At 38.9% G+C, this 26,523-nt stretch overlaps 1 protein-coding gene across 4 annotated transcripts in view; it reads left to right on the top strand.

Moving 5' to 3' along the window:
- Positions 1-26,523, top strand: part of LOC106079668 (polycystic kidney disease protein 1-like 1) — a 360,015-nt gene that overhangs the window by 150,587 nt on the left and 182,905 nt on the right. For all 4 annotated transcript variants that reach the window (XM_056017219.1, XM_056017218.1, XM_056017220.1 and 1 more), the window contains exons 27-33: positions 4,515-4,661; positions 7,316-7,472; positions 11,306-11,511; positions 11,701-11,814; positions 11,928-12,113; positions 16,646-16,786; positions 19,748-19,831. In XM_056017219.1, coding sequence (XP_055873194.1) covers positions 4,515-4,661; positions 7,316-7,472; positions 11,306-11,511; positions 11,701-11,814; positions 11,928-12,113; positions 16,646-16,786; positions 19,748-19,831 — 1,035 coding nt within the window. The remainder of the gene's footprint in view (positions 1-4,514; positions 4,662-7,315; positions 7,473-11,305; positions 11,512-11,700; positions 11,815-11,927; positions 12,114-16,645; positions 16,787-19,747; positions 19,832-26,523) is intronic.

The raw sequence follows: 26,523 nt of genomic DNA, 5'->3' as shown, positions 1-26,523 counted from the left end.
TGATTTGGATGGGAGCTCGTCCATTTCTCATTTATTTTATCTACAATTAATTTCTTCATTTCTTCTGGATAGAGTGCAGAGTTTATTTGTGAGTTAGTTCTCCCACTCTTGGTGAGTGTGTCAGCCTTCCTTCATTTCCTTCTAGTTGTATATGAGCTGGTATCCATTGAATAACAGTTTTTTTGCTGTTGTAGTTGAGCTTTGTAAGTGCTATTCTGAGGTTTTTAATATAAGAGGAATCAGAGTTTTGTAAGCTTTTTGGAGGGTTGTTTTCAACTCGGTTAGAAAGACAATCTGACTGTGGGGAACTTGGATGATTTGCTAGCATGGTATCCGCCAATGCTAGTGCTTCCCTTTCTGCTCTGTGACTGTCAGAGAGCTCTCCAGTTGCAATGGTGCATGCCAATAATTTGGTCTCAGTTAGGAATTAGAAGCATGCCAATAACTTTATCTTATTCGGAATTTGAAGCATGCCAGTAACTTGGTCTCAGGAATATGAAGCATGCCAATAACTTGGTCTCAGTTAAGAATCTGAAGCATGTTAATAACTTGGTCTCAGGAATCTGAAGCATGCCAATAACTTGGTCTCAGGAATCTGAAGCACGCCAATAACTTGGTCTCTGGAATCTGAAGGATGCCAATAACGTGGTCTCAGTTAAGAATCTGAAGCATGTTAATAACTTGGTCTCAGGAATCTGAAGCATGCCAATAACTTGGTCTCAGGAATCTGAAGCACGCCAATAACTTGGTCTCTGGAATCTGAAGCACGCCAATAACTTGGTCTCTGGAATCTGAAGCATTCCAATTACTTGGTCTCAGGAATCTGAAGCATTCCAATAACTTGGTCTCAGGAGTCTGAAGCATGCCAATAACTTGGTCTCAGGAATCTGAAGCATGCCAATTAGTTGTCTCAGTTAGGAAGTAGAAGCATGCCAATATTTGGTCTCAGTTAGAAATCTGAAGCATGTCAAAACCTGGTCTCAGGAATTAGAAGCATGCCAATAATTTGGTCTCAGTTAGGAATTAGAAGCATGCCAATAACCTGGTCTCAATTAGGAATCTGAAGCATGCCAATAACTTGGTCTCAGTTAGGAATTGGAAGCATGCCAATAACTTGGTCTCAGGAATCTGAAGCATGCCAATTAGTTGTCTCAGTTAGGAATTAGAAGCATGCCAATAACTTGGTCTCAGAAATCTGAAGCATGCCAATAACTTGGTCTCAAGAATCTGAAGCATGCCAATTAGTTGTCTCAGTTAGGAAGTAGAAGCATGCCAATAACTTGGTCTCAGGAATCTGAAGCATGCCAATAACTTGGTCTCAGGAATCTGAAGCATGCCAATTAGTTGTCTCAGTTAGGAATTAGAAGCATGCCAATAACTTGTTCTCAGAAACAGGAATCTGAAGCATGCCAATAACTTGGTCTCAGGAATTTGAAGCACTGGCGGATCCAGGGGGGTGCGGTAGGGGCGATCGCCCCCCCCCCCACTCCAAAGTTCTGGATCCGCTAGTGATTTGAAGCATGTCAATAACTTGGTCTCAGGAATTGGAAGCATAACAAATAATAAATAAGCTTATTGAGTCTTGAATTCACTCTTAAACTAATAGATCAAGAATGTCTAGTGAAAGTAGATGTATTTTCATTAATTTAAACAAGTAAATCAAATTTAAATCTAGATTTAAAACTATATTACTCTCCAGCTCTAGATCTAAATATATATAGAGAGACCTACGAGCAAATGTTTTTTATTTTTAAAAAATTGCAATTAAGTTGATTAGCCATTTTAATAGCTCAATTCTAACTATTTTTACATTCAAGCATTCGCTTTATGTATAACATTATTATTTTTTAAAATAGTTTGTAATACACTACATCAGTGACACGCAAATTAAGACCCTCGGGCCACGGTTAATAGATTGCTAGTTATATATAAAAGTTTCGTTCTTTAATAGACATAGATTTAGTGAAGTTTTTAAAAAAATATTTTTAGTCTCCCCTCCCCCGGTTGTGGGAATGACATTCAACATACACTACGGTCTCCGCCTTGATCTAGGAAACATTTATGACAATTTTTTGAAAGTTCGGTCAAACGGTTTTGATTTTTATGCGGGATATTAATACATAGATAATACACCTAACTATCTATAGTCCATTAATGAGAGATTAGCCATTAACCAATCTCTTGTCCGTAAGTCAGCCGTCAATGTGATTATCATTAAATCAGATACTATTTGGCAAAGCTCAAATTTTCTTGTTCCTAATATGGTACACATACAAAGTACTAAATAGAATACATTTTTGTTTCTCTTCTTTTTTGTTCTTATACAAAACGGAAATAGAAACAGTTTCTTACGGTACGTGTTGGCGCCGCCGTTTTGGCGCGAGATGTTTTGGCGCTGGGGACGTTTTAGCGCGAGATATAATTTGACGATAATTTAATAAGCACGTAGCTTTTATTACAATGTTTATTTCACTCTACCATAATATTGTATGTATAGTATGAATTCCAACACCGTCCAGCGAATAGCTAATCGACTTAAATACATCATTTTTTTCAAATAAAAACATTTGCTTGTAGGCCTACATATATTGATTAAAATTAAATTAATAGACTTAATTTTGTATGTTCATGTGTTGAAGAATAAAGTAGATCTTGAGTTAGACATAGATCTAGATCTAGAGTAATCTAGAGTTAAATATTGGCCTGGATAGAGTTCATTTTGCACGTGCGCATGCTTGACCTTTTTAATTAGATGTACGCGAATGAATTAAACTATTAGAATATATCTCAATACGGCTTCTCAACTTTAGGGCGAACGAATGCATGAAAAATGTTTTAGAAAAAAAACAAATTTGAATGTTAATTTGATTAAAATATGAAATGAATGGACTATAATTAGTATGTTTATGTGTTAAAGTATAAAACTATCTTTGCGAAGAGAAGTTATAACATCTTAAAGTTGAATTAGAGTTTTAGACCTAGGAATAGAAAGATGTGTAACATTACGGTATTGTCTAATGAAAGAATGTTCATCTCTACATTCGCAGGTATAAGGAACGAATTTATGTAAAAAAAATGCTTTTGAAACACAAATTTGAAGGTTAATTTTATTAAATAATGAAATCAATGGACTATATTTTGTATTTTCATGTGTCAAAGTAAAAAACTTTCTGCGCTAAGTGTAGTTCTTAATATTAGATCTAGATCCTTTCGATCTTTTCTCATGTAAACATGGCCTAGATCGATGAAGTTATAATGCTTTCATAGAGCTGGTCAACGTTTTTTTTGAGGGTCTTAAGTTTGTTTTAGGGCAACAATACATACACTACGGTCTAAGTTAGTACCTAAGGAACATTTTTGCCAAGTTTTATCAAGTTCGGTCAAACGGTTTTGATTTCAATATGGGGACATACATACATACATACATACATACGCCTTACTTTCTACTTTAAATATTAGATTTATGTAATATACGAACTAGCTAAGTGTCATACTTTAATATAACAAAAACATGTTAACATCTAAAGCTTTATTGGGTAGGGGTGATTTGGGTGATACTTCTTGCATTGACGCAGGTATAGTTAAACAAATTAAGACAAGACCAGCACCAAGCACTGGACGTTGGCGTCATGCGCCTTTCGATCATCTCCTTGGGACTGGTCATTACATGTGACACCAATCCTGCCTCCTCTCTTCTGCGCACATTTCACTCCTTGTATACACTCTTTCCTCCATACCTTCCCTCTGTCACGCGTAAGACGATAATCTGTTTCTAGCACTCTACTTGACATCCCTAGGTGCGAATTTATCATCTTTAATTCCGAGAGCGGCCCAATGTCTACCCATCTCTTTCAATCTCTGTGCCCCTACGTCTTTATAAGCTTGCGTAGTTTGGACCGATCACTAATCATTTTTCCAGCACGCTGACAGACTAGAAAAACTTTCGCCATTTCATTCTATTATATTTTTAACTGAAAACCTTTGGCAGTCAATATAAACATTGGAAACCTTCCAGTCGAAGCGAGGAAAAGACAAAATTTCGCATGAAGGATATCTGTATCTCTAACAGACTTAAATACCAAAAATAGCGGACACAAATATTTTTTCTTCTGTACGTAAAAAATATGTCTTGACACAAACACTCATGCAAAACATAGATATGCATAATTGTTTTTAAAGAAATAATACAATAAACGTACATAATGTATTTCGCGTCAAAAACGTCCCTTGCGTCAAAACGGCGGCGCCAAAACGTCCTGCTTCAAGTTTCTTAGTGTACACTATGCTTTTCTTATTAAATCTGTATTCTGAGATTATCCAATAGGGGCTTCTTTATAATTTTCTGTAAATGTGTCATCTGTGTTCAAATATTTTTTTATAAATAAAGTGAAATTTTTTGTCACGTAGGCGTTTTATTGCAACTATTTGCTACCAATACATGTACTTTATAGTCGTAAGCAAATTTTTTGGGGGGAAAATAGGCACATGAGAAAGTAGTGCTCATTTTGTTTCAGCTATCAACAGAGCAACTGGAAATACAACTAGAAACACACTATCTCAATAGTGACACGTTATTTAATTTAAAAACTTCTGACGGGCGAACAAATGTTGTTTTACCAGGCAAAGCTCTCAGGGAAGACCTGCTGAGAATCAGTCTCGACGTAAGTAGCACACGATAAAATAGTTGAAATAATAAGGACTTTTGTCTTCGAGTCTAAGAAATGGCAAACTCTGCAACAACAAAAAATGCAATCAATATTAATCTAAATGTATATAAAATTGTAGATGCTAATCCGGGTATATCAGGTAAACATGTACATACCCATAACCTAACTATGCAAAGTTTAAAAGAAACTAGTCCTGTGGGAATGCGGTCGCCTTCAGAATTATTTCATTTGCCCCACTTTGTTACAGAATTGGTCTTACTTAATGAATGTTTAGAATGTTAGTAACACCATAATGCATCTTTGTAATCTGTATATTTCTGATATACTAATTGGTGACATATTTACTGAAAACAGAATTGCCCTAATTACTAACAAGTTATTTCTTTATTTAAAAGTATGTTAAAAAGCCGATACCTACGAGCGTCTTCACTATCATTAAGAGAGAGAGAGAGAGAGAGAGAGAGAGAGTGTGTGTGGGGGGGGGCATTCAATCTGGTTCCCGTCACGAAATGTTTCACAATGAACAAAACAAAGAGATTTAGCTATGTATTTTCAAACAAGAACTAGGCTGCTGCAAGTACAAAGAGATTTAGCTGTGTATTTTCAAACAAGAACTAGGCTGTTGCAAGTACAAAGAGATTTAGCTGTGTATTTCAAACAAGAACTAGGCTGTTGCAAGTACAAAGAGATTTAAATGTGTATTTTCAAACAAGAACTAGGCTGCTGCAAGTACAAAGAGATTTAGCTGTGTATTTTCAAACAAGAACTAGGCTGCTGCAAGTACAAAGAGATTTAGCTGTGTATTTTCAAACAAGAACTAGGCTGCTGCAAGTACAAAGAGATTTAGCTGTGTATTTTCAAACAAGAACTAGGCTGCTGCAAGTACAAAGAGATTTAGCTGTGTATTTTCAAACAAGAACTAGGCTGCTGCAAGTACAAAGAGATTTAGCTGTGTATTTTCAAACAAGAACTAGGCTGCTGCAAGTACAAAGAGATTTAGCTGTGTATTTTCAAACAAGAACTAGGCTGCTGCAAGTACAAAGAGATTTAGCTGTGTATTTTCAAACAAGAACTAGGCTGCTGCAAGTACAAAGAGATTTAAATGTGTATTTTCAAACAAGAACTAGGCTGCTGCAAGTACAAAGAGATTTAGCTGTGTATTTTCAAACAAGAACTAGGCTGCTGCAAGTACAAAGAGATTGTGTGCCCAGCATTCCTCACTAGAACGAACAGCCCAACACAATATGCTTTGGCCGGAAACTTTTTTTTCCATTTTTTTCTTCTGCATTTTCCAATGACACGGCTACCTCTATTACAGATGCAATGAATAAGTGAATGTCAAAATAGAAACTCTATTTCTTACTTATAGATTTAGACGTGAGAAAGTCGCTTTCAAATAGCACAAATAGGAATGTTACAGTTTTGTTAGCACTGATTCAGTTTTTGACATAGAACAAATTAGCCCTCTATCTATCTCCAAATCAGTTCCCACACAGCTCCAGACCCAAGAAATTGGTGAAACCCCTAAACCATAAGCTGAATTAACATGTACGTAGGAGTCAGCCTGAAGAAAACATACATAGTATAAAAACACTAACCATAGAAAATTAACTCCCACACATATGAAAGTTATTAGCTAATAAGATTAAGCGTAATTTCAGCATGGATGGGCTTGCAAATACGTCAACGAGTTCAAAGGTGACCCAATCGTAAGGAAGAAAACAGGAAATGGATAGGCTGGCCATCAAACATTGAGGCAGTCTGGACGAATGTGTAGATAACACGACGGGCCAGATTGTCAGACTGTCTTGGAATAGACCAGTGATGCCCAAACTACGGCCCTCGGGACAGATCCGGTTCGCCTAAACATCGGAATAAAGTGTAGAAAAATTTTTAAAGTTTTTTTCACTACGTTCAATGAATGTAGAAACTTCCCGAAAAACTCAATAAATCTTTGCTTTTTTTTTCGAACATGATAATAAGCCAACATGTTTGATTTGTACAAAACACGAGTCTGCTTTTAAATAACATAAAATTTTAATAGTGCGGTTGAACCAAACACACTGTTATAATCATACAGTCCACTTTTCTCTAACTCTTTTTATTGGGTCGCAATCATCATTCGGCATTTTTTCAAGTTTGTTTGCTTTGATATAGACTATATCCCCTTGTGATAATTAGCTATAAATGAGTGATTACATTTTTAAAATAATTATGCATAATAAATAATGATGTCTTAGTGGTAAACATAATATGCTATGTTATAACAGTAAGACCTAATAACAAATTGTATGATTCTTATGTCACTGAAGCTCAATCATGTTTTTGTCTAATTCAGGTTCTCATCTTGATTCTTAATGATGACTTTGTGAACTGTTGATATTTCGAGACCTTAACTAAAATAATATATATAATATATATAATATATATATATGTATAATTATTTTTCACATAACCATACATAATTGAGATTATAATTTTCTAATGTAGCAAATATTTTTCCAAGCAATGAGCTAAAAAACTAGAGCCTATGATAACTGCATAACCAATCTATTGTAGATTCCGTAATGTAGTTATCACCGGAAGTGGAAACTGTTGTTAGCATCCTCTTTGTTCTCTTAACAACTAAACATTTGTGTTGATTACAGTTTCAGGTTTATAAGAAGAACCCATATTTTGGACTAAGTGACAACATTCAACAAGACATGCCCCTAGTACAGATCAATTTTTTTGAAGCCACATTACATACAGTTGTAAAATCTCATCGCTTAAGTGAACCAGCAGATATATTCATTGAGTTTGATAGTAGGTGTTGTTTTTTTTAATGTCATTTTCATTAAGTATGAACTGTTACTCTTATATAAATAATGTATTAATTGCTCGATAAAAAATCGCCTTTACAACTTGTGATTTCATAAAAGTTGGACAGGTTGTTAAGTTTCGACAGAACAGTTGACAGTTCAGGTTGACCTCGTTAAACAAAAAGCTCGTAACTAATCAAAACATTTATCTGTGAGTTAAAATGTCTAAACAAAACTAATCAACCTTAAATAGATTCAATACACAATTTTGTACAACTCACTCTGTCTGTCTGGAATCATGTACACGTCATTTCTCCCACTTCCATTCTAGAATCAATTAGAAACTTTCAGCCCCTAACATAACATGAATTAATTGAAAATAAATTGACCAATTATTTTATCAATGAATTAATTGAGCTTTATATAGAAAGAGTACTAGCTAATGAGAGATAAGCCTTTGGTATAGAATTAGGTCATCGACTAAAAATTTGCAACAAACAATAAATAACTAAAAATGACTTTCTGTTTACATAAGCACTTGGCTGGCTCAGTATAGAAGGCTTCAGCCCTCGAGTTTGAATTCAAGTCGATCAATTTAAAAAAAAAGCCATCATTGAAATCTTCTACCAGATACCTATGCCCACGTCTGGTCCAAACCAGTGATTGGACTCTGCCTTTGGTAGCACTTCTGCTTTGTGTCAAAACAAATCAAATTATTAATCGGACCATAGGACATTGAGCATGCTGAAAACATGAAATTGCACTAAACAAAAAAATTTGGTAAAAAATATTTCCAATTGCACAGTTCCATTATTAGCAGCCTAGAAATGTCTAAATCTATTACAAGTTAATTACATGATTATTAGAATGATTGGTACAATAACGCTTAACATAGGCTAAGCTTTGATTTTTAAAAAGTATTTTTTTAAAATTCACTTGTATTTTATTTACTTACGTGTGTGCGACATTGCAACACTTCTGCTACAATGTTCCAAGCTGTCGTACCACTTGGATTTGATCCATTCACAAATCCTGGCTTTTGCACTCTCATATGTTAGCGGCTCCTCTGTTGGGTCTTAAATCTTCGCCAAATTGCCTTCTCGTTTTCTTTGATTCCACAATGTGAGGAAATCTATTGCATCGCCATACGTGCCTTATGTTTTCCTTCTAGATGCTCACAACACGCCAGTCTTTCAGTGGGGTAAGCCACGTCTCTGAGCTCTCAAGAGAGTGTAGACAGGAAAGTAAGTGTGTAAAGAGGATCACATTGGCCGGTGCCGCAGTTCCTTCCATTTCACAGGGCATGGACTTTTTTTTTATCCGACAGATTAGTGTCATCATAGCCCCAGGAAGGTGAATGGACATTAAGATCTCCTGCTATGATAGTTTCTATAATTATTGTCTTTCTGACACCTAAAGCCAGTTCTTGTTTGGGTGGTTTATAAACATTGATGCACTTGAAGTGTTTATTGTTTTTACAATCGCCAACGTGATGCATATAGTATGCTACTGTCTGGGGTACCGGCATCTTTTGGTGAATGGACATTAAGATCTCCAGCTATGATAGTTTCTATAGTTATTGTCTTTCTGACATCTAAAGCCTGTTCTTGTTTGGGTGGTTTATAAACATTGATGCACTTGAAGAGTTTATTGTTTTTATAATCACCAAAGTGATGTATATAGTATGGTACTGTCTGGGGTACGTAAGCTTCGAGCAGGAAGTGCTCATTAGCCTTGGCTTGCTACCCACCTAGCAGAAGGAAAACTGAATTCAAAACTCTACTGCCTTACAGTTATACCCAAACATGGGAAAGGTTTCGTGTGATAATCCTGAGAAAAAAAAAAGGAGCCGGCGTTCCTTAGGCAGTTTGCAGCAAACAGAGCTACACTCTGTCCGAGCCTGCGACGCCGCTGATCCCAAACTGTAGATATGTCGTTTGTAAAGAATTAAATAAGAAGCTTTTAACTTTATAAATCATGCCACCAATGTGCCCTTGAACTGCATTGAGACTTAAAGAAATTCTTTTAATAACATCAGATGTAGGTTTGTGTAAAACAGTATTTAAAACTTCAACGGCTGGTTTTATTTAGTGTTTTCGTATTTTGCTATAAGTAAATAGATATCATTTAGACGCCTCAAACAATTATCTTCTCAATATGATGTCGAAGAGAGATTTTGTGATTCTATTTTGAACTTTATCTTTTAACGTTCGAAAGTTTTTCAAATCTTTATTTATTTAATGATCCACTAGCATAATTAGTTTCATATCGTCATAAAAAAGGCACTTGTGCAACTGCTTGTTTGACAAGGAAGGAAGGAATCTTTTTGTGAAACATAAGTTACATGTAGAAAAAATTAAGCTTTCTGAATAGGTATTGCAATTAAATACAAACATGTTTCATTTGAATATCAGGATAAATATTTAAAGGATTAACTAAGGGACAAATCATATATTAGAGCATGAAAGAATTACATGTATTATGTAAACATTAAAGTAACAATCTACTTAAATGAAATCTATTACCGTAGACCCCCGTGGACATTTCATAGACCCTCAATTTATTTTTTCACTTTCGTAGACCCCTTGGAAGTAGACCACTTTGGGAATCACTGGTATAGAGGGACTTCCTATGGTCCGTCAGTTACGCTAGGCAGGCACGTATCTGTATGGGAGACGAAGTCTTTTTGGTGAGCTGAAAGGTGGTCGACTTAACTGAGGTGCTTTAAAGACCAGCTTAGGCAACAACTTGCTGTAACTTCCTTTAACTGACATAGAAGAGAGCACCTGGTTGCAGAACGAGTCAGATGAAGGTCACTTACAAAGGCCGCATATTTGAGACAAAAAGAAAATCCGCTGCCAAAGACAGACGTAGACGGCGAGAAGAAAAACTAAATCGACCATACCGGCGGACATTTAGGTCACAGCTGTGGCTGCGTAGCCACGGGAAATACTGCATTTCTCACGATTCTTCGGACTAGAATACAAACCTTATTATTATATTTCAATTTGATGACTTTAATAAGACATCCCTCCTAGACTTCTTAGTGGTGATGTACACAGAAAGATGTTTATACACAGTAAGATACCACAACATTAACAATCTTCCCCTTCTTGACAAAGGCAATAGTTCGAGATTTTTACCACATTCAGTCAAACACTTTATGTATTTCTAATCATCAATACAAGGTCATGTACAAGGTCTTCAACAAAACAAAAAGACAGTCAACTTACCCACTAAAATGGTTATACTCACTAAAATAGTTATAAACCCTACTAACAAGGGTTATAAACTCTACTAACAAAAGCTAGAAGGATCTATCATAATAAATAAGACATATAACATCAGCCAACTCTATGACCACCAGTTACAGTACAGTGCTGCTTACCATACACATCTAACCACACATAGGTCATTTTCACACAAAAAATAAACATTGAGGGGTCATCCTTAAAAGAAGTCACATTCAATCAAGTCGGACAATATTTAACTATGAAGATATTAACACCAGTCGCATATTGCTGTCGCGGCAACTTCATTGTCCCATAGTGCTCATTACGTGAGTCAGTTCAAATGACATACACATAACGATATAAATTGTAGATTATCAGTAGAAATATGCAAATACTGAACAAAAAATAGAACGGAACAATGAAACGTGATTTTCATGAATCTTAATTTGCCCTTATGAATATCCCTAGCAATGAAAAAGAAAAATATTTTCAACTAACTCCCAAATAAGCTTCTTCATTATTTAAAATATAATAATAATTCAGTGAGTGTTGATAATTTCATTTCTTATTTTTCCAATCTTTTGAATATATTTTTATCTTAAAGAATCAACTCAGAATGGTACACACTATGATGTTTCTATGCAACTATTTGAGCACGATAGTGAGTTTAGAATTGTTCGATCTGCTTGTATATACATGTCTATACCTGCATCTTCCAAAGAAGCAACAGTGTTGAGCATAGTCTCACTTGCAAAGCTGCAACTCGTAATTAAAGCAAGATATACTGATATAATTAGTGATTTCAAAAATGTAAGTAAAACATAAATCTTCTTTCTTAGAAATATAGCTTACTTTACTAAATACGGTATATTACTAAAATGCATGAGCAGTATACGTTTCACTAACAAATGGAAAATACACTTTGTTCTGTGTAACAAAGCAATTGAATGTAAACAAATACACTTTTGTTTTCTAACTTATATTTTTGCAATGTTACAGATGTATGATGAGGAAATGTTGACATTTCCTTTAAAAACAGTTGAAGTAATGGACACACCATCCGGCACTTTGAATAGAGATAACAATCTTATTGTTCTGCCTTTGCTACAAAGAGTAAGATAAGTATCGTTTATACATACATACATACATTTATTGACCTCTTTATAAAAGTCTATAACAAACCACACTATATTTTATATATTGTATATCTATATATATTATTTCAGTTTCAAATAAACAAAAATATCAAGTTTTACAGCATTTTAATACGGTTAAAGCTTCACCAAAAAGTTGATGGGCTTGGAGACACACAAGAGTCATTACAAAATACAACAATTGTTATCACTCCGTACAAAGTGTCTTGCCTGCACTTTGATAGACACGCACAGAAGTTCCTATCGGATAAATGTATGGTAAGAAAATTGTTTATTTGAATGATGTATGTTAAAATTAAAATTCAAAAGAAAAGTTATTTATTCGGGTCTTTTCTTTTTCAAGTATACCTGAGATGAAATCCTATTTAAAATCAGAGCAGGAAGGACTAATCCTTCCGTAGTGCTCTGGCAAGAAACTGGGCAGTTTGGCGTAATGCCTCGTAGCCTCCATAAAAGCCAAGTGACTGCTCAGACACGTCCCCCGTAGCTCTCGGAGCTGGGGACACTCTTACAAGATATGCGACACTGTTTGGACGCTTGCTCCACAGTGATGCATCGGGAGTCGTAGTTCGGACGAAACGGGCTAATGCGCCCCAACAGGATATTGTTCCGCCCTACACTGTGCAATAATTGCTTGTTCTGACCTCCTCAACCGCCCCCATAGATCATAACGATCTGAGTGACGCATACGCTGTCAGACACCACGGGCTCTGTCAGATTCCTCCCAGGAAACCACTTCTCATAAATAAGTGCTCGGATTTCTGCCGAAGCATGTAAAAACGTGCGTGGTGCGTCGAGGTGAGTGGCTGCCAAAGCTCCCTCTCGTGCGAGAATGTCTGTCGCTTCATTGTCCTTCACGCCGCTATGTGAGGGCACCCACTGCATGAAAACGACAACTCCAATGGCTTGGCAGATGTTATCTGCAGCGCCGACTGCCTCTTCTATCACGGGTGAGCCTCTCCCGCCGCCACCCATAGCTAGGAAACTAGAGCAAGAGTCAGTTACCAACACGACAGTAGTCGCGCTGGTCTCTTTTGTGTCATTCGGGCTCAAATAGCCTCAAATGCCCTGGCTATCCTTTTAATTCTGCATCTATGAATTAGAGAGCCGATCTAGTTCTGGTCGGTCCGGGTAGTTTATTAGGGCCCCATACTCGGATCCCTCAACATCGACCTAAAGGTGTAACAGAAAATGGCATCTGATGGGTAGGATTTTAAAGTAACCAATGCCAAATTTTTTAGTTTGGCAGGTGTTTAGTGCCTCTTAGTGGCTCCTTCCTGCCTTATAAAGAACAGGTTAATTTGTAGGATGGGCAATCTCCTCAACGGAGTGCAAGTACCTATCCTTTTAATTGGGACCCGATAAGTCGAGAGCACACTTTTTTTTGACAAAATGGCAGCAATATGAAGGATGCGGTTTTTCTCTCTCTCCACTGATTAACTAATATAGTGGTGGGTATCTTTGACTCGCCCCTTCTGTAGCGTTCGAATGCTGTTAGTACCGCCCTCTTCCTCCTTAGATTTAAAGGGGCCACGTTGCATAAAATTTCAGCAGCATTAGTCGGGCTTGTCCGAAAGGTGCCGCAAATAAACCTTAGAGCCTAAGACTGTACTCGGTCGAGTGATTCGATGGGTGTTTTACTGGCGTATACCTTGGTGCTATAACTATACTCGATTTGTGATCTAACAGCCCTAAGTACAGTGTGCGTAGCATGTCAGCTTTGGCACCCCACTTTGTGCTTGGCCAGCTTTCTGAGTAACGCTAACTTCTTAGAGGCATTTCTTTCAACGTCCTCCTGGATGTGCTGGAGCATTGCCAGCTTTCTATCTAGTGACATTTAGGCGTATTTCCACGTTTGAGTCGCAGCCTACCGAGTTGAAGCTCGAACGGAACCTTAAGAGTGTCGATTCCCAGGCTGACCAGGTCGTTTTGGCGACGTTTATCTGAATCCGCCATTTTGCGCAATATAGAGAGATTTTGGAGGAATATTAGTCCAATTTTCGCGGCCTGACATTTTCTCCCTAATCAAGGCCGCGGTGCTACTCTTTTGTCCTCGTTTTTCTTTATCTGAATTCAGATTGTATGGTTAAGATCGTTGGCCGGTGTGTGTGTGGGGGGGGGGGAGGTACTTTTTTCTTTTCTAAAAGCGAAAAATCAATTTTTTAAAATCACTTATGCAAGCAGTTATTTCATAAAAATACACCACTTATACAACTATTCCCTATTAATAGTAACAAACACGGGAGGCTCTTTATTAGGGGATATTACGATGCAATTTTTCATATTTTGAACACATTTATGCAAACGGTTTTAGATTTTTTGTCCAAAAATTCTTTTTATATTTGTATTGCTAAATTATGTAAGTTCTGTCCTACTAATTACTACATTTTCAAAAAAAAAAGTTAATTTTTTTTAAAGAGAAAAATCTATTTAATATGCATAATAAGTTTTACATAATTTAAAACAATTTAATAAGTAGTTTTTTCATATCGCGTTGACTGCAATACCAGATGGACACAGATTTTTTTTTTTAGGATTTGAATAAGACCCTTTACAAAACAATTATCATTTAGATATTCATTATAATACCTCAGTTAGGCTAGGTTCACATTCACTTTCACCTATCCTTTGGTCTGGTGGACCTCTGGGGCACCACACAAGATCTTTCAACCTTCTTTCTCCATTCTTCTCTGTCATTTGTTTTTTATAGAATTTTATTCTGATGCTCTTTCTGAAAATATTGATACCTGCCTTTTTACCTGCCTGGGTGGACCACTTCTAGGGTCGATTTTGAGTTTTGTTTCCACACAAACTGTCTTTGTAACCTTGTTCATTTCATATTTACTAATGCTTTAGAGATTAGAGTGTCTTGCGACATAATAATACAAATGGATTTAAATATCAATAAGTAGATTATATAATAAAGATATTTATCACGTATCAAAGTCATGTATTAATTTAAATATTAAATAATTTAAAATAAACCCAAGTCAAGGTTAAGGTCAACCTCGGAATTTCCAATGACGTCATCGACATCCGGTGACATTTTGACTTCAGGCGGAGTATTTAGATTGGCCAAAGCAAACGTTAGGGCAGAGTTAGAAATGATTTGAAGGTACGCGGGATTTTGAAGACTTTAGTCTAGATGTAAATCTTGTAGAGTGAAGACGTATTAGTAGAGACAAGTTTTGTATTTAGATCTATTAGAAATCTGAATATATTCATTATTTAAACTCAGTATGAAGTTATTCATCTGATACAGTTTACTGTTGCAAATACTGTACTATATGTTAAGTGATTCTCAGTTAATGAATTAAAGTTATGTATTTAAATTGAAAAGAATCTTCACTTGTTCAATTTCTAAGGTAGTCGTTAGATCTAGAGACATGCATCTATAGAATCCTCGGCATCACGGTTACAAGATCTCAGAACTCATGACGATTCAGCTAACAAGAGAGAGAAAATTACGAACCACAACATCAAGCTCTTTAACATCAAGATCGCAAGATCATTTGACCGTGATAATATTCAACTAAGTTTATCCACACACTATAATTTCTGCTTACAAATTGGACTGCCCCTCCCTCTCAAAAGAGTGCGGAGGGCAGTAGAAGCAATCGCTCACACACACAACCCAATCGCCACAGAAGCGGCAAATATTCCAGAATGGGAACGACATAATATGAAGATTGGTTAAAATATATATATATATATATATATATATATATATATATAACTTTTATCCTAAAGATATCTAACTAAATTTGTTAACAAACTGTGATTTGTACAAAAAATAGGACCGCCCCCCTTCGAAAGTTAAAAGGGGGCGGGATTGATGGAATCGCCCCAACACTCATGCCAACCGCCACATAAGCGGCCAAAATACCAGAAGGGGTACGACATAATATAAAGATTAGTTAAATTATATGTCAATAAGTAGCTTTTATCATATAATAAAGTTCCCCTTTCAGGGCAAATTATGTAAAATGATGTTTCTATGGCCTTTGGTTAACGATAGTGTCATGAGGCCAGCATAACTACCAACCGCCTTTACTTTTCCCCAAATAGTGTAAGATACCCATTAGAGCTGGGTGGACTGAAATTAAAAATTCACGTCTTCACCAGGATTCAAACCTGGGACCCCCGGTTTGGAAGCCAAGCCCTTTACCGCTCAGCCACCGCGTCTTCTTATCATGTTGTAATAACCATTCTGTAGTGGCTCTATGGCTATAAAGAGACAAAAATGAATGGAAGAAAGTAGAAGGAAGTGGAATGTTTTGGATGGTTGTTGATATCCGCCTTGCTTTGTGATTTATTTAATTAAACTTGTGTTGTCAATGTTTCCTTGCCGTTGAGTTGCTTCCTGCAAATGTCATAACAATATAAATATGTAACTAATTGTGTTCAAAAATTTGTGATTTGTAAAAAAAACAACATTGGACCGCCCCTCCCACTCGAAAGTTAAAGATCGAGAAAGGGGTGGTACATTATTAACATAAACAAAGAATTCGTATATAAATTGTGTGATTTCTGTACTAAAATTTGCCCCCCCCCCCCCCGAATCCGCCAGTGGATCAAGTTGAAATTTTGCCCAATCATTCAAAGTCTATCATGAGTCGATAAACAAAATTAACTAATTATTTTATTATCTATTGGTAATTAACTAATTTTGTTTGAGATTGGAAAAGGGAGTTCAACACTATATCATCGTGATTTTGCGATTCTCTCCTTTCAATAGGCTTTTTTTAAAAAAGTATTTTATATGTTGATGTTAACGTTTTTATTTTCAGCTTTCCATGTTCTCTAGTTTGCACTTGTTACACTGTCAATGTGTTGTAACGGCATTCTACACCGGGCGTTTCATTGTTGCTCCCAAACTGATCAACCTTTTAGATGTGAAACTCTTAAAGTTCACAAATAATCCCTTAGTGGTAAGATATACTATAATGAACCTGTAAATGAAGATTTTTATGTTAGTCAATTCAAATTTTGATCAATGCATGTATTAACGCAACCAATTTATTTGAAAAACCTGCTGATAATGTTACAGTGGCGTAGCTAGAGTATATGTTGCCTGGTGCGGTACCTCATCTTGATGCCCCCCCACCCCCCCCCCCAAAAAAAAATTAACATTCAAAATAATATGTATTCATAAATCAAATATTGTTAATTCAAAAAAAATCACTTTTACTTAAATATACTGCAAATGAATTTTACGCGCTTTCTTGCTGGCAAAAGTATCAATAATTTTATCGAAATCAATTATTTTCCACCAGCTCTTGTTCAATAGACAAAATGGCCAAATTAGTGAGTCGTAAATTTGTCATCGTTGATCGCAAGTAATTCTTGATCAGTTTAAGTTTGGAAAAAAACTTCTCTCGCATGTAGCGACGTTTACCGCAAGAGTCAAAACTTTGCGAATCCTGATGACGAAATTCGGGACTGAATCATCTAGCTAATATTTTTTATAAATTTCAAGAGCTCAACAGGTTTTGGAAGTTCGGAGGCTTCTGATGAAACTGTGACAAACCGTTGAAGCCTCTTTCGCTCCAGCAGAAATTCGTTTTTATCAATGTCGCTAGGATGATTTAATAGCTGGGAAGGCGACAAAAATTCATATCTATCTGCTACATCATGAAGTTGCTAGAATCGGGTGATTATTTCTTGAACAATACTGTCCAAGATAGAATAAATTTCCCTTCGTAGCTCTTCTTTGTGCGTAAGTACAGAGTCGTCACTTTTCTCACCAGGCATCTTTTTCTTATGGCCAATACGTTTTTGAGGTTCTGTACTGATTCTCAGATCTGAACACACGCTTTCGGCAAAGGTAATGCTGACTTCAGCGATGTCCTCTCGATTACTACTTAAAAATGTCGCTAATGTTTTTAGTTTGAGTGAGCAGTCTAGAATAGACAATCCTTTTGTTTTGAAGGTAGAATTGCACTTCATTAAGTTCAGTTAATACAGGAGCCCAAAATCCAAGATAGGTGAGAAAACTAAAAGACTGAACAGCAACCAATAATTCACCTGCTTCAGATCTAGTCGATGAATTTTCATCTCTGTTAGTTAATGTCTCCAGAGTTTGAGCAGGCAATGAATAGTGACTTCTAGAATACGTTTTTGGACACCGTAGTTTTGACCTTTCATGACCGCAGCATTATCATAGCCTTGACCCCTGCAGTCCATTATGTCTAAGCCCTCCGAACGCAGTTTCTCTAGAATCATCTCAGCGATTCCAGCAGCATGCTTGTCCTTTGTGTCGATGAAGTCAATAAAAGACTCACGAACCTGCACCCCGTCATTATCCATGACAACGTACCGTAAAGTTTGATCCAGCTTTGAGATGTCAGGTGTACTGTCAAAAATAATAGAGAAATATTTGGCTTGTTTTACTTGCTGTATGATTTGTTTTTTAGCGTGATCCCTCAATTTTGTAATAAATTCATTTAGTATTTGTGGAGACATGTATGTATTCGGTCTGGAACAAAGCTTAGTTCGAAGCACATGCTCCCTCAAGAGTGGATCGTACTTTGATAGTAATTTTACTAACTCTCCATGTTTTCGTCTCTTGTATAATCAAATCTTGGACCTTATCCATATTGTTTCCTACGCTCAGGCGAACTTCAAGTTCCGTCCAAGCAAGCGATGACTGAATGTGAGCTCTGCTGGTCTCATGTTTTTCTATTTTCGGGGATAACCTCCACCACTCATTGAATCCATCTTTGGATTTAAATGAAGATGATGAAATCTTAACCAACGTGGCCCCTTTACATTTAAGGAGGGAGAGGGTGGTACTTACGGCCTACGAGCGCTACAAAAGGGGCGACTCTAGGCTACCCACCACAATCTTAGTGCAACAGTGGAGAGAGAGGAACCGCATAAAAATGCGATTGTTCTTCCACATTGCGGCCAATTTGTCAAAATCATCTGGGCTCTCCACTGATAGAATTCCTATTAGAAGAATTAATACTTGCCCTCCGTGAAGGAGATGCCAGCCCCACAAATAAACATGTCCCTTATAGGGAAAGAGGGAGCCACCAAGAGGCGATTAACACCTGCCATACTCCAAAACTTGGCATCAGCTACACTAAAGTCCTACCCATCAGATGCCATTTTCTGCTACACCGACGGGTCGGTAATAAGGGACCCCGATAGATCTGGGTATGGGGCCCTTATAGACTACAAGGACTGGACAGAACCAGAGATGCCGATTTCTCCGTCTGAGCTTTAAAAAGTTTTGAGTCGCCAGCCAGACTAGTCAGTCTTGAGCACTGTTCATCATTTTGTTTACGTTACAGTATTACAATTAACTAGTTAGTTAAAAAAAAACTCGTAGAAAACAAAGGTTATTTTAAAAAATGGACATTACAATAGAATTATTTCCAAAATTAAACTATTAAGAATCATAAAGAAATGAATAAACTAAGACAATTGTTTAGAGCTAGAGTTTAGTAATATATTTGTAAACTCAATATCTAGATTAAACCAATGGACTAAACAATGAAGTAAAAAAAGGTTGACCTATCTTCTTCTTTATATTACAGAGCATCGATCAGTGTAGTAACAACATGTACCGTGTGTCCAAAATAAATCTAGTAAATTAGATTCAAACTGTTCTATAGCTTACATTGTATGGAAGAAATAGTCAAGGAGATAAAACAAAATAAAGACATGACTAGTTTATAAATCGTTAGTTCATGTTTAAAATACAGTAGTTTATGTTTGTTCGTGTCCATACAATTAGTCGTTTTTACTAAAACGCTCAGGGAAATAGGAAATTAATACACACTGGGGGAATTTTGGTGCCCCTCTCCACTTGGTGCCCTGTGCGGCCCGCACCACCCGCACATTGGTAGCTACGCCACTGTAATGTTACAAACCTTTGTTACTAGGTGTCTATGCTTATTGCACTTTGGATGATTGCCTTGGCGGCGGTAGTACATGGACGAAGAAAGGACAAAGAAGATCAATTCAAGGTAATTAGTCTATCTCCATGTATCAAGTGACCACTGATGCTGGACACTGTTTTTTTTACAATTCATTGAGTGAAATTTAGATTTACAGTTTTTAACACTGACTTTTGACATACACCATATATAAATTATCTGTTTTCTTATCACCGAAATAATTACTCTGTAGTCTGGCACTGGCGTATATAAGCCTACATTTTTTTTAAATATTTTACAAGTGTATTAAAGTATTAGATGTCACTAATGGATTGAGCTTGCATTCCATGCTTCACTAGATCTTATTGAGGTGTCTAGTGATAGAACTGATATTACTCACAGAACACGTCCTCAAGTTGAGATGGACGCGTGTTTAGTTTCACTTTTATAATCTATGATAATTATTGTTGTATTAAATTCAAAAACTAAATTATAAAAAAAATTAACTACGAAGTTAATAATAATCTATATTACATTCGCAAGATGCCCTGAGTGATTCCTTAAGTCACCATTCACCTATCACCAATTCTTCCCCTTGCGGTGGACGAAAAATAACCACGAACATTTAGCCTGCTATCACTCGCCTTGCGTCTAGAACAAAGAAACAATTTTAACGATTGAAACCGCAGAAGTTATATTTAACAAAAAGTATTTTTATTCGCAATTTCGACCCAATATGTTTTTAAACAGACATATTACACTATTTGCACTTCCAATTTCTAATAGTCACAAAATGAAAACCTCTTGTTCACTACAACTTAGAAGCCTAATTTGTAATTTTACACGTTCCTCTTTTTTCACCATGTACATGACACAGTCCAAATAACTAAATGCAATGAATAAAACAAAACTGAGATTGATCTCAGTACTTTGTTATTACGACTATCAGGAATGTTTGTCATTTTTTATAATAGATTACATCATGGGCGTAGCCAGGGGGGGGTTGAGGTTAACCCCCCCTCAAATGAAAACCCCCAACCTGCGGGGGGGGGGGGGGGGAACGGAATTAAGTGACTGATTTTTGCTTTCATTTTGTTTATTTTAGGTGAGATTTTAATTGAGTTAAAAACCCTCTACCAGGGGGTTTTAAGATTTTAAAAAACCCAGTCAGGGGGTTTTGAGATAGAAATCCCTCTACCAGGGGGTTTTGAATTTAAAACCCCCTACCAGGGGCTTTGAGTTTAAAACCCCCTCCAGTTGGAGTTTGAAGCTAAAAAGTACCTCTTCAATATATTGTTATAAACCTGGTGGTGGCACAGATGGGGGTAGTGGTGTGTGTGTAGTCAGCCGACGCAAATCGCCCCAGGCCAGCGCTAGACGAGCGGTCAACCGTGACGAGTTACGACGATTGGCCGAGACGAGTGTCAACAAGAGAGTTCGGGAAGGATCGCCGACGTGAACAGAGCTCAGGGGCACCAGACACCACCAACTTAAAGAACTTGACAAATCTGGGCTTCAAAATAACGTGATAGTTTAATGTCAATAAATAACAGCCAATACTGTACGATTGGCAGCACGTAACACAAGACTGTACAAATATCTCTCCGCCGTATCAACTCTTGCACTGGTCTCTCTCTCTGTCTCGCCTCTGACTTGTACTGAGCCGTTGTAACGAACTGTAGATCGGGAAGTTGTGTCTGACTCGTCTCTGATACCTTCGCTCTTTATATAGGGTCCCTGCTGGCCTTCTAGAACCGGACAGAACGTCGCTCGACCATTCTGGGTGGTCAGATGACTACATCCCTCGTGACACTCTTGAGCTCTGTTCACGACGTCGATCCTTCACGAACCATCATGTTGATACTCGTCTCGGCCGATCGTCGTAACTCGTCACGGTTGACCGCTCGTCTAGCGCTGGCCTGGGGCGATTTGCGTCGGCTGACTACACACACACACCACTACCCCCATCTGTGCCGCCACCAGGTTTATAACACTGCCCCCTCCTTAGATCTGTCCGTCCCGGGCAGATCCAGCTTCACCATAGTACTTGTTGAGTCTGTCGATGTGGACGAACTTCAGTTTCGACCTTGGGCTCTTCTGTATTCGATACACAACATCGTTGATTCTTTTTATCACTCGGTAGGGTCCTTCCCAGTCTTTTTGAAGCTTTGGGGACTTGCCTTTTCGTCTTTGTGGGTTGTAAAGCCACACCAGATCGTTCTCATGAAACCCAGCGGCATTGGCCCGTTTGTCGTACCTTGTCTTCATCTGGTCACTGTTGATCTTGATGTTCCTGCGGGCAAGAGCGTGAGTTTTCTCCATCCGTTTTCGGAGATTTGCGATATAGTCTGTTGAAGAGGCTGGCACATTCCCCGGGATCCCGAATAGCAAGTCACATGGTAGTTGCAGTTCTCGACCGAACAACATCTTTGCTGGAGTGTAACCAGTGGTGCTGTGAATCGATCCTCTATATGCCATGAGGAACATTGGGATATAGGTGTCCCAGTCCTCTTGGCGATCCTCGACGACTTTCGACAGGTGTTGTTCCAGTGTTCGGTTAAATCGTTCTACCATCCCGTCTGACTGGGGGTGAAGAGGGGTTGTGCGTGTCTTCTCGATGCCGAGTACCTGGCACATCTCTTGAAAGATCTTGGATTCGAAGTTTCGGCCCTGGTCGGAGTGTAACTCTATGGGAGCACCGAATCGGCTGATCCAATTTTCTACAAGTGTTTCCGCTATGGTGGTGGCTTCTTGGTTTGGTATCGCATACGCCTCAGGCCACTTAGTAAAATAGTCGATCGCCACTAGAACGTACTTGTTTCCTCTCTGGGACTCAGAAAACGGTCCGGCTACATCAATTGCTATTCTTTCGAAGGGATTACCGACGTTGTATTGCTGCATACGTCCCCTCGTTCTCCTGTGCGGACCCTTCGCTGCTGCACACGCGACGCACCTTCGGCACCATTCTTCTACATCATCCCGGTAGCCGAACCAGTAAAACCGCTGGCGTAATTTTTCAAAGGTCTTGTTGACACCTAAATGTGACCCACTAGAATTATTATGGATTTCTTGCAACACCTCGGCAACTCTCACTTTAGGCAGCAACAGCTGCAAGCGACTGCTTTCTCCATCTGCGGTTTCCCAGACCCTCTTGAGAACTCCGTTGTCAATTGTCAGTGAGTCCCATTGCGCCCAATATGCCTTGGTAGCAGCTCCTTTATCAGAAAGGTGATGCCATTCCGGTCTTTGTCCGTCTTCCTTCATAAGCAGAATGGGAGCCAGATCTTCATCTTTTAACTGGTCTTCTCGGATTTTTTCGTCGGACCATGATCCACAAGCTTGTACTCCAAGACGTAGGCAATCAATGATACCCCCCTTTTCTTCAACCTTGCTGCAGTGTTTACATTCCATTCTGCAAGGTCGTCGAGACAGCGCGTCAGCATTCTGGTGAGTTTGTCCTTTTCGGTGCTGTGTCTCGAAGTCATAGGTTTGTAAACGTTCAATCCACCTGGCGACTTGTCCTTCAGGACTTTTAAATGACAACAGCCATTGAAGAGCAGCGTGATCTGTCCTAAGGATGAATTTTTGCCCATATAAGTATTTGTGTAAATGTTGTATGGCATCCACAACTGCCAGTAGCTCACGTCTTATGACACAGTAGTTTCTCTCGGCTTTGGACAATCTCCGACTAAAGTAAGCTATGACTCTCTCAGTTCCATCTATCTTTTGGGATAAGACAGCGCCTATTCCAGTACTGCTCGCATCGGTGTCAAGTATGAATGTCTCGCCTGGTATCGGGTATGCCAGAATGGGTGATGAAACAAGAGTCTTTTTAAGTCGCTCAAAGGCCTCCTGACTTTCCGTTGTCCAAGTAAACGGCCGCTTCGGTTCTGTCAATTGATGAAGGGCGCTACAGAGGCTAGAGAAGTTTGGTACGAAACGTCTGTAGTACGTGCAGAGTCCAAGAAAGCTTCTTAACTCCTGGATATTAGCGGGGATCGGCCATTCATTTACGGCTTCAACTTTATCCGGATCTGTGCTGACTCCTTCCTTCGACACGATGTGCCCAAGGTACTTGACGCTCCTTCTGAACAAGGAGCACTTCTTTGGATTCAATTTCATTCCAGCGTTTCTGATTCTTGCGAATACTTCCTTCAGGTTTGCGATATGTTCCTCGAAGGTTCTGCCTATGACGATAATGTCATCTAAGTAGACAAGACACGTGGTCCAGTTGAGTCCTCTTAACACATGCTCCATTAGTCTTTCAAAGGTGGCTGGGGCGTTGCAGAGTCCAAAAGGCATCACGGTAAATTGCCAGAGGCCATTACCAGCAGAAAAGGCCGTTTTTTCTCTGTCCTCGGGGTGTAGTCCTACTTGCCAGTAACCGCTCTTCAGGTCAAGGGTGGAAAAGATCTGTGACCCAGCAAGTGTGTCCAATGTGTCGTCAATCCTAGGAAGCGGGTAGCTGTCCTTGTGTGTGGCGTCATTTAATAATCTATAGTCGACACAAAATCTCGTGGATCCATCTTTCTTCTTTACCAAGACGATGGGTGAACACCATGGACTGTTGGATGGTTCAACAACCCCTTGCTGCCTCATTCGTTCTATGATGTCCATAGCTTCTTGGTGTTTTGCTAGCGGCAGGCGACGTGGTTGCTGTCGTATAGGCCTAGTGTTTCCTGTGTCTATTCGATGCTGGATTAGATTTGTCCGCCCAAAGTCCATTTCATCAGATGGCAATATGTCAGAAAACTCTCTGAGTAATTGTTCTGCTTTGGTGTACTGTTCTTTCGACAATATCGTTTTGACTTCTGTCAGAAATTTAGTAACCTGCGGTTCACTGGACTCGAGTCTTTCGACGGGGTTGTCACTGCTACAGTTTCTTATCATCTCAAGAGCATGGCAACCAGCGATGGTGCTACCTTTCCGAAAGTGTTTCTCTACTTTACCGAGGTTCATAATTCTTACTGGTACCATTAGGTCTTTTCCAATCGTGACTAGTGCCTTTCCTACTGCTATCCCGTTGGGGTTGGTGTCCAAGCTTTCTACCAGCGCTGTTCCTGTCGTGGGATAGCCGTCCTCAATTTTCCCCCAAATGATCATTTCAGACTTGGCAGGCAAGGTTGTATTTTCTACCAACTTAATCCTTCTGACTCGGCCATCTTCTTCATTCTCGTCGCCAAGCAAGGGTACTTCGAGGTCCCCACATTGTAAAGTGCCTCCGCCGATATTTAAGGAAAAGCCATATTTCAACATGAAGTCGAGCCCTATTATGCAGTCATCTGTGACGTCAGCAATCAGGAATTCGTGTTTGAATGACTGATTCCCGATCTCGACTGTTATGTCGATCAGGCCTTTTATGGGCATCAGTTTTCCACTGGCTGTTTTCAACGAGTAGGCTCTAACTGGCGTTTTCTTGCTACTGTCCACTTTATCCGTCCGGATGACTGATCGTGAGGCACCAGTATCTAGGAGGAAGTGATAATTTTGACATCCAATTTTTCCGATGATTTTCAGACTCTTACTCTGTCCTAGCACGGCGACCGGGATGATGGTTGTAGGGGCTCTCATTCTCTGTGTCGCCGGGTTCCGCCCCTTGAAGCCGGCGCGTGCTAGTTTCCCTGGTAGCCCCGGGAACTTGGTCATGCATACCTTTCTGATCTGTGATGGGTTCCAGCTTGTGGAAATCTTCTAGTGCAGCTTCTTTGTATATGTCCGAGTTCACCACAATTCCAGCACCGTACAGGAACCCTAGGTTGATGTTCTGGTATCTGGTTTGTTTGTCGTTCATCTAGTGCCTCTGTCACCCTTCTCACAAGTTGTGCGAATTCTTCCTCTTTGACTTCCAACTTTCGGCCTTGATGAACGCTCCCAGATGCGTCTTTAGCGGCTTCGTATGAGAGAGCGTATACGAGGGCTTCACTGGCCTTACGTCTACCACTAACTCTGGTGGCTTTCTTTAACTCGGGGTCTCGAAGCGCATCAATGAAGGCGTCTGTGATAATGACCTCCAGAAAATCTTGTGCGGCTGTTGGGTAGGCCAGATGTGCGAGGCGTTCGATGTCTGTCTCTAGCTCCTGTAGTGTTTCATCGAGGCGCTGTTGTCTGGTCTTTAGTTGCACACGATATACTTCTTGGAGATGTTCATCCCCGTATCGGAGTTCCATAGCCTGTACCAGAGCGGCGAAGTCTTGCTGGTTCGGTAGAGACTGTAGCAATTCGGAGGCTTTTCCTCTTAGGGATAACACAAGGGCTGTTGCTTTCTCCTCCTCACTGTTCCATTTGTTAACTTTGGCTGCTGCGTCAAATTGCTTCTTGTATACTGACCAGGACACGGAACCATCAAATACGGGGGGCTTCATTTTCCCGAATACTTCAGGTACAAATGACGTCATATCTGCTTCTGGTACATTTGTGTGCTTGCGTTGGACTTGTATCTTCATTTCGTCGATGGCCTTCTCTACTGCGTCGACCCTCTGATTCATCTGCTCGTCAATGCTGGTGATTCTCTCCTCCACAGCATGTATGCGTTGGTTCATTGCCAATAACTCCGTTTTGATTCCCGAGTCCATGGCGTCTATCTTGTAATTGGTGTTTTCTAGCCCCGAGTTCATAGCTGCCATCAGCTCCTGTTTGCTACTGGCGATTTGTCCCTGCATAGCTGCCATCTGTCCCTGCATAGCTGCCATCTGTTCCTGTATGGTACTGGTGATCTGTTGCTGCATTCTACTGGTGAGCTGTTCCAGCAAGTCCGGTTCGACTTCAAAAAGGTATGTGTCCGG

Source organism: Biomphalaria glabrata, chromosome 18, assembly GCF_947242115.1.
Source record: "Biomphalaria glabrata chromosome 18, xgBioGlab47.1, whole genome shotgun sequence".
In the NCBI taxonomy this organism is placed as follows: domain Eukaryota; kingdom Metazoa; phylum Mollusca; class Gastropoda; family Planorbidae; genus Biomphalaria; species Biomphalaria glabrata.
The sequence above is the reverse complement of the archived record's forward strand: the minus strand, read 5'-3'. Positions and strand labels throughout refer to the sequence as shown.